This window comes from Pituophis catenifer, unplaced genomic scaffold (genome assembly GCF_029215685.1).
Source record: "Pituophis catenifer annectens isolate HBS135680 unplaced genomic scaffold, rPitCat1.0.hap2 SCAF_3, whole genome shotgun sequence".
Lineage (NCBI taxonomy): Eukaryota > Metazoa > Chordata > Lepidosauria > Squamata > Colubridae > Pituophis > Pituophis catenifer.
In genome coordinates this window covers 15,879,992-15,889,369 of record NW_027256883.1, presented here as the reverse complement: position 1 = coordinate 15,889,369, position 9,378 = coordinate 15,879,992, and the positions used below count along the sequence as shown (strand labels likewise).

Here is a 9,378-nt window from a genome sequence, read left to right as displayed (position 1 = left end):
GGAGAGAGAAAGGAAAGAAGGGAGGAACGGAAGGAAAGGGAAATGGGAGGAAAGGAAAAAGGAAGGGAGGAAAGGGGAATGAGGGGAGGGAAAGGAAAGAAGGGGGAGGGGAAGGGAAGAAGGAAAGGGAAAGGGAAGGGAGGAAAGGGGAAGGAACAGAAAAGGGAAGGGAGGAAAGGGGAAGGGGAGAGGAGAGAGAAAGGAAAGAAGGGGAGGAACAGAAGGAAAGGGAAATGGAAGAGAGGAAAGAAAGGAAAAGGGAAGGGAGGAAAGGGGAAGGGAAGAGGGAAAGAAGGGGGTGGGGAAAGGGAAGAAGGAAAGGAAAGGGAAATGGAAGGGAGGAAAGGGGAAGAAAAAGGAAAGGGGAAAAGAGAGGGAAAGAAGGGGGAGAAACGGAAGGAAAGGGAAATGGAAGGGAGGAAAGGGGAAGAGAGAGGAAAGGGAAAGGAAAAGGAAAGGAAAGGCGGATCTGCTAGCTCTGTGCCCTGGAGGATCTATAGTGGCCGCTGGCTTTCTTTCAACGTCCAAACCTAGGGGGAGGATTCCCAAAGCTGCTTTTTTTTCCCCTACAGGCAACCAGACAACTGTTTTTTTTCTTTGAAGATGTTTCACTTCTCCTCCAAGAAGCTTCTTCAGCTCTGACTAGATGGGGGGGGGAGGGAGGGAAGAAGACTGCAAATGACCAGCTGTCTGCAAGGAATATAAATCCTTCCATTCCCCATCCAGTCAGAGCTGAAGAAGCTTCTTGGAAGAGAAGTGAAACGTCTTCAAAGAAAAACAAGAAAAAACAAGAACCAGTTGCCTTTCGAAAAAGCACCTTCAGGACAACTAGGACCTGGATGACTGAGAATCTCCATAGACAAGGGGAGGATCGGAGCAGTCCGGGGAAAATTAGAGCAGTTCAAAAGCTTTCTGGAAGTCCATTCTGGCCCTGCTTTTATTGGAGCCACCAGATTGGGGCTGCAAAAATTCAGGCGACCCTTAAGAGATCATCAGTCTTGGGAGTTCACCCCCTCGTGTAGCAATCGATCACGCTTTTGTGCTTCCTCTTCTGCGGAAGGTTATGTATGATGCCTTTTCGGATAGGAAAGAAACTGTTGCCTAAAGTGCTTTTTCAAAAGGCAACTGGACGTTGGTTTTTCCTTGAAGACGTTTCGCTTCTCATCCAAGAAGCAGAAGTGAAGAAGCTTCTTGGATAAGAAGCGAAACGTCTTTTGAAAGCACCTTTGCCTTTTGAAAAAGCACCTTTCGGATAACCATGACCTGGATGACTTGAGAATCTCCAGACATCTGCTCCCTGCTCGTGGGTCGCTAGTTCCTCCATGCTTTTGCATCAGTTTTGGGGGGGATTTTGTCAGTCACTTCATCTGAAGACCATCAGACTGAAGATCTCCAGCATTTAGGACAAAAAAACAAAAAACCCGTCAGTTTAACCACACGCCATGGTTTGCAATAAATGGGGTAGGGTGGGGTGAATCTGCCCTAAGCTACTCCATTTTAACTATCTCCTGTATTTGGCACACATTTTGAATTGGTTTATGAAATTTTATAAAGCTTTCTCATGGCTCTGGGTGGCGTACAATATGAAAGCCAATTTAAAACACTACAAAAGAACAGTGCCCAGGAGGAAAAACCCTGAACACTCCTAAAAGCCATTTGTGGCACAAAGGACCCACCGTTCATTCTAGATGCAAACTGGATTGCAACTGTTACACATCAATATTTTACCTTTTTCTGAATAATTAACGTGAAGGCGGTGCCAGAAGCTCTGGGAACGGTCTAGCTAAAACATGATGGCTCACTTAGAAAAGCCAAGCTCCAGCTGGATACTGTACCCAGATATGCTGACCTGGATTATTTACTTGGCTTTGGATTAGCGTGTTGTGCAAATTCAGCTGTGCTTTTTTTGTGTGTGAACGATGAAAGCTTCACAATCTTGCCAGTTTTCTCATCCCAGATGAGAAAATGATGGCATTTGCAGCTGAGTTTTTCCCCCCTATCCACACAACCCTGAGATCGTTTTCCTAGTTTTCCATCCAATTAGATTACATGAGGAATTATACTTATGCACTCCAAATGTAAATTTACTATTTTACTTAGCTTATAAAAACAATGTAAAGCTAACTCCTACTATACTGACCTTCACGATCTAACAAAGTTGCAGATCCCTTAAAAACTAGATTTGGACATGAATCTTTTTTTGTTAAACAGCAGAGGGCAAAATCAAAAGGAGAATGCATAGTTTATAATAAATCTTGAAGAAACGCAATGAAGAATAAAGACAATTGATTGCTAGGTACGTTCTAATGGAAAACAAAGGTTCTTTAGCATTTCATGTCAGGTAGTTCTCAACTTACAACAGTTCGATCAGTAACCAAAGTCACAAAGGCACTAAAGAAAGTGACTTATGGCCGTTTTTCATACTTCTGACTGTTGCAGCATCCCGATGGTCACGTGATCAAAATTTGGATGTTTGTCAAAGGGTTCATATTTATGACTGTTGCAGTACCCGGCGATTATGTGAATCCCCTTTTGTGACCTTCTAACAAGCAAAGTCCATGGGGAAGCCCGATCCACTTAATAACCGTGTTACTAACTTAATAACTCTAGTGACTCACTTAAGAACTGTGGGTTAACAAATGTCTCACTTAGAAATTTGGGGCTCAATTGTGGTCGTGAGGGCTACCTGACTTGTAGTATCCCCAGCCCTGGTGAGTTTTCAATCACCTGCATTTGCAAGGAACAGTTATGCAGAGAGCTGTCAATGGGCATAATCTCCATAACCGCACAGTATGGAGCTCTCCTCAGTACCAATCTAGGAACAACAGTGATTATTTTAATCTTCGGCAAATGTGATTTGGGGCTAAGGTTGCAACTTCAGTACATGTAACTGAAAAAAAAACCATCTATCATTAGTATCAGGAGTAATTTATTTTGTCCATTACAATGTTAACATATATATATATTACATAACATTTGGACCATTACAAAGATTGTACAAACAGTATTAACACTAGAAATTAGTGCAAACCCCCTCCCCATGAATGCCGCTTCAATTGAACTAATAGAACCAAAAATATCGTCTCCGAAGCAGTTGATGATACAGTTAAGCATCACGTGCAATTCAACATATATACATGATTTGATTAAAGAACACTGGGATAAATTAATATTTTTATTCAATTTACAAAAAAAGTTTTTCAAAAGATCAAAATCCTCCCCACATTAAGTAGCTTGACAGGTTAGGCTGTTTCTTTTTTAAACTCATTAGATCCTAATAGTTGTAAGAGGTTCAGTTCCACAAGGGAGGAAAAAGCAAGCACGGAGTAGGAAGACTGTCAGGTACATCGGCCCATCCATTTGCCTTCTGTAATTCTTGTTCTCGATGTATTAAAATACTAGGGCTTGTCCTCCATATGGGTAAAAATCTAGAAATGCTACATTAGATAAAACATACTGTGCATGTATAATATTTGGTCTCACATTAATTTCCAACAGGATTTCAGGGATTTGAAAATATTATCAAATTATGAATTTGGATGGATTGAAGGCTGCAATTTCTCTTCTCATTGCCTGAAAATGGAAAAGAGAATACATAGCTACAATCAAATAACACTTTAAATTAGCTGTGTAACTTCCTTCTATTGTTGAAGTATAGTTTTGAATTGTAGTTTGTGTTGCAGAGGTTTGGTGGGGCAAACAATCATTATCTTCTATTTCCCTTCAAGGACAGATTCCTTTCTTATCTCATGAAATTGCCAGCATTTGCATTTCAGGTGAAGTCAGAATTCTGAAGAATTTTGACCTAGCATGAATGAGCTTCACCACTTCAGAGTGGCTCTTTTGATAAGACACAATACTGGTTCTCTGGTTTGTTTGCCAGATACCAAGCCAATTGCTCAAGTTTTCTTGGAAGAAACAAAACAAGACTGGACTGACACATTAAAAGAACAATTGAAAGTTCTGCTATTTATTCACCATCACGACTTAGCTATCAAAGCCATGTCATTTCCAAATTTTCAACATTTAAAAGAAAAAAAGTTAGGTATAAAGAAACGTTATTTTGGAGAAATCAACCAAGTTTCCCCAATTTGGAGGCAAATGCAAATCATGAGACAATTTTTGACCAATTAGCAGCTATAACTAAAACAAGGCGGTAAATTTTAATTCTAAACTTAAAACACACACTTTGTTTGAATGGCAGGTGCATGTGAGTGCAGGCTCCCACCACTTGTACAAGTGCAAGCACCCGCCGCAAGTGGAGCTGCCCAGTTCCAAATGGGCCACAGCCCAATAGTGGGCGGTGGCTCAGGAGTTGGTCTCCCCAGATATAAAGTAATCTCATTTAAAGGCATCAACTCTCAGTAACGATTTAAAACCAAAGATAGTTTGTAATAGCAAAGGCTTAACCAACATCCACATGGAGAACCGAACTGCTATGGAATAGTTCACTACACAAGGAAAAGAGCCCTGGTGGCACAGCAGACTAAAGCACTGTTATTAACATCAGCTGCCTGCAATTACTGCAAGTTCAAATCTCACCAGGCTCAAGGTTGACTCAGCCTTCCATCCTTTCTAAGGTAGGTAAAATGAGGACCCGGTTTGTGGGGGCAATAAGCTGACTTTGTATAAATATACAAAAGTATGAAGGCTATTGCTTAACACATTGTAAGCCACCCTGAGTCTCCGGAGAAGGGCGGCATGTGTGTGTGTGTGTCTTTATGTGTGTGTGTGTGTGTGTGTGTGTGTGTGTGTGTGTGAATACAAGAGAGCCAACAAGATGTTTATAGATTGTAAGCAGCACAATTGAAGCATGCTTCCTCCAAATGTAAAATGACAAACTTGGAATCACATGCCCCAATAAATGCGTATGTATAATTACTCTTTTGACTTTTTTTTTTTCAAACGACAGACTAATGCACTAGTACAGTGATGGCTAACCTTTTTGTCGTTGTGTGCCGAAAGCGGGGGGAGCGCGGTGGGGGGGTCACGCACACGCGTGCCCTCACCCATAATGCAATGCGCCCCTCACGCCCCACCCCCCTTGCACATGTGCACGCATCTCCTGCATATGCCCCACCCCTTGCGGCAGAGATCTGAAAATCAGCTGGCCAACAGGAGGCGCATGCACATGTGCAGTGGAGCTGAGCTGGGCGACAGCTCGCATGCCCGCAGAGAGGGCTCTGTGTGCCACCTGTGGCACGAGTGCCATAGCTTTGCTATCATGGCACTAGTACAACGAGAGCTGCAATAAAACACAATACAAACTTCGATATCTACTATGAAAGAATACTACTAATATATAATCAGATGCAGACTTAAATTATCACTAGAATAACATTCATGCAAAATATTGTACCTCAATCAATTTGCTTTTGTCATAGTCTCCACGATGTCGGTAAATGCACTGACTGAGTAAGGCATAGAGTTTCTCCAACTCAAGTATCGTGTAGGCTCCACATTTGTCAACAACCACATTCAGTAATTTCTGGAGAAAACAGAGTACTATTATTTATTCCTTCAAATAAGACCAAGCATTTATTAAATCATTTTCTTCAAAAGGCTGGCTATGCTTCCATACATTCTGTATATACTCGCAGATAAGTAAGAATTTTCAGTAACAAAATACTATACAGCGCCCCCCCCCCCCCCCGAACAGGCTTATGAGCAAGTATGTAGAGCAGGGGTGTCAAACTCAAGGCCCAGGGGCCAGATCCAGCCTGCGGGGCCACCCTGGAAACAGCCACAGACTGGCCCGTGCCAGCAAAAATGGAACTCTGTTTTCACTGGCAGAGGGTTACAGGAGGTCATTGCAGCTGAAAACAGAGCTCAGGAGCCTATTTTCGCTGGCTGAGCACTTGGGCCACCACAGGCGCTCCCGACACGAGTGACATTGAGCTGGCCACGCCCACCCCATCCCCCTGAGGTCAAACACAACCCTGATGCAGCCCTCAATGAAGTCGAGTTTGACATCCCTGATGTAGAGAAATACTTTTTAGAAGTACTTGTATATTTTGTATATTTTAGAGGATAAGTCTATTCGTGGATAAGCAGATCTTGAATTTTTAACCAGAACACCATAAAAAATGCATCACTCATGATACGCCAACTGTCAAAATTAAAAACACATGAATATTTGAGGGTTGGCATATCTCAAACATAGGAGCAATTTCCTATATGCAATAAAAGGACATTTAAAAAATAAAATAGATTTCTTTTATGATCTTAGCAGTGAAGCTATTTGTAAACCTGAGTGCCTGTTCTCCTTTCCCAAAACTATTTAACATCTTAGTTTGTAACTTCCAAAATATTGTTTTGGTTTGAGTACCAACACATTTCAATCCACTGAGCTGGAAAGTGTTACTGTTTAGAAAATACACAGCATAATTTATACTCCATTTATGATTATTAGAAACTGTGACCTAATAGCAATGTTAATTATTTAGCAGATTTAACATTATAAATTATTCAGGAAAAAAGACCCACCCATCCCCATGCTCATAACAGAAGGCAAGACACTCTGCACTCAGGTGTAGACTATATTAAGATACACAAAAGTAAATAATGGAGAAGGAAGACTGCCAATTCAGTAACAGGTTCTCTGTAAAACATACATTCAGCTTGTCTTGATCCACAATGAGTGGTGGTGTTTGCTCTGACAGAATTTCCATGGCTTTCTCAACATCTATGAGATGCTGCTGCTCTACCTGTGAACGCCTTGCACGGGTCATACGAAGCATACATATATCTAGAATAATAAAAGGAAAAGTAGGATTTATTCCTGCTAGAAGACATAATGAATATACAGTAAATGAATAAGTCTTGTGATGCTTAGAAGAAATATCTAGTGATAAGAGTTCCTATAAAATAATTTAGTCTACCTACAGTAGTATCCTATAATATCCCATTTGAAGCCTAGCAATATATAGGGTCACATCGAATAATTAATCGTTGAGATGATTCATCTTATCTTATTATGGGTGGAAAACACTGAAAGATCAGGGTTATATCTTGGCCTACAGACATCCTAGGAAACCACAAGTGGTCACTTGATGTCACTGTGATATATAGATATATATATATTGAAAAATACAGTTTTAGAAAGGCAAAGTTGCAGACAACATGGATCAAGAAGCTTCTGGGATACATATTTTGATACCCTTTCTTAAAATCTTGGCATTGAAATCTGCCCACTATATTGCCAAATTTCACTAAAAGAATTTGGAACTGTTCTACAGTCAACAAATGGGGATATTAGAGATTCCCAACCAAAAGTGCCCTTACTTTCCTAAGGCTTTCTTTTCAATGATTCAGGTGTTGGTTTCTGTGTTAGCAGTTTTCAGGGGAAGGTCTTCTACCTAAGTGGGCCACATGTAGAGATTTTGGTCATCATATATGCAATAAAATCATCCCAAAGCAAAATATTTTGGAATACTATTTTTTTTTTATTTTTATGCTATTCTGTAACTACCCCATCAATAAAACATTAATTGTAGCAATATAATTCTAATCAAATAATCACAATTTCACTGAATAAAACTAATTAACCAATATTGTTGGACAGGCACTGCAATGTGAATTTAAACTTAGGTGGCAGAATCACTAAAATGGAGAGCACTACAATGTTTAAGAGAATGTGAGGTAGAATTAAACACTCTCCTTAAAGCAGGGGTCCACAACCCCCAATCTATGGACTGGCACTGGTCCATGGCCTGTTGAGAACCAGGCCATGCAAGCAGCAGGCGAAGGCACAAAGCTTCATCTGTGCATGTGCGGAATCTAGATTGCACATGTGAAACAATCTCCCTACAGCCAGTCCATGGAGCCAGAAAGGTTAGGAACCCCTGCCGTAAAGTATATTTTGATACTTTCCACTCACCATTAGCATCCCTATCTAATGAATGTTCTGTTGCATCACCATTACATGCTTTTTTTTGTTCTGAAAGTTCAGCGTCTTTGTTGCTCTTGTCAAATTTACACTTAGCATCATTGTGAATGGTTGGCTCATTTTCTGCATCAGATATACTGATAAACTGCTCTGGAGGCCCAGGTACAGAGTCATCCAGAGACGTCTGTGTTATTTCAACTTCAGTCTGCTCCATACTGGAGTTATTATTTTCCATACATTCTTCTCCATCACTCTCCGCTTCATCTGGCTCTTCTCCTGGGGCTTTGTTCTCCTTATTGAAATGCAAAATCTTTTTCCGCTTTGCAAGGTTGCCCAGGCACCATCGACTCTTCCTTCTTAGTCTTCTCTTTGATAAGGCTACATTAAAAAATACAAACAAATTGACTAGTTTTTCCTTCTCTTAAAATTAACAAATTCAAAACAAGTTTGGGGAGTATTAGGGGAAACCACCATGGTACTTATGTTACTAAAGATGAAAAAAAAATCTGCATATGAATTTGCACGTAAAAAGACTATTTGCCTTCTCTGCTGTATTAGTTTAAACAGTTTGATATAACTATAAGACGCTAGTCCTGAATCTCAACATCTTCCTTGTCTGGGAAAAAACATATTGATATTGTTTAGATAACCATTCATATCTTTCAAAGACATATAGCTGTAGCATACTTTATAGATGCTATTTCTAGGATCAGCATGAATACAAAGACATTTTTAATTATTTTTTTTAAAGAAGAGAATTTGGAAGAAGGGTAAAATAAGAAACAAACAAACAACAGACAGACATTCTCTCTTCTTGAAAGTGCCTCAAACTATGGTTTCTGCTTTCCTATTCATTTTTATGCATTTTTCAAACTAAATATGAAGAATTGTGCTTACAACACTATCAACACAATGTAATAGTGCAGAAAAAGAGAAAATCTGTTTAAATTCTTAAAATACAACTTTAAAAACTCTCAATCCCATTGCTTGAAACATTTTCTTGTCCCTCTCCAGAAAAGCTGAAAATCAGATATAGATTCCTTCTTTGTGTTGTAACAAAGTTGGAGCCATTTTCCTCACACAAAAAGGCTACACATATTAGTGCAGATAAATTCTAATATAAGCACATTCCAACCAAAACACGTTCATTTCTGATACACGATTTCAGAACAAAATGGAATAACAAATGGAAAAATACAGACTGTTATGGGAATGTTTCCATTCCTGAATCTCAACTCCATCATCAAGGTGACCGCAACTAATTATTGTGAAAAGGCTATGCAATGTCATTGTTTTACAACTGCCAGAAAAATACTATGGGTTATGTTGTTTAGCTGCTGCAGCAGCTGCTTGCAAAACTCTTTTGCAGCTTGGAAGTCCCTTGGCCTTTCCTTGGCTGAATAACCAAGCATTGTGTCCGAATAAGTAACTGAAGAAACGCTGCTACTAGTGTCATGCAGCTGTCACTTTGAGGCCTAAGGAGAGCTACT

At 40.0% G+C, this 9,378-nt stretch overlaps 1 protein-coding gene across 3 annotated transcripts in view; it reads right to left on the bottom strand.

Moving 5' to 3' along the window:
* Positions 1-2,912: 2,912 nt before the first annotated feature.
* ATAD2 (ATPase family AAA domain containing 2) overlaps positions 2,913-9,378 on the bottom strand; it is a 41,482-nt gene continuing 35,016 nt past the window's right edge. For 2 of the 3 annotated variants that reach the window (XM_070940348.1, XM_070940349.1), the window contains exons 25-28: positions 7,880-8,266; positions 6,615-6,748; positions 5,360-5,488; positions 2,913-3,573 (exon numbers count right to left, since the gene is read on the bottom strand). In XM_070940348.1, the coding sequence (XP_070796449.1) occupies positions 3,523-3,573; positions 5,360-5,488; positions 6,615-6,748; positions 7,880-8,266 (701 nt within the window). In that variant the 3' untranslated portion in view covers positions 2,913-3,522. Of the gene's footprint in view, positions 3,574-5,359; positions 5,489-6,614; positions 6,749-7,284; positions 7,359-7,879; positions 8,267-9,378 lie in introns of those variants that run through there. The other variant, XM_070940350.1, reaches the window with a different exon arrangement.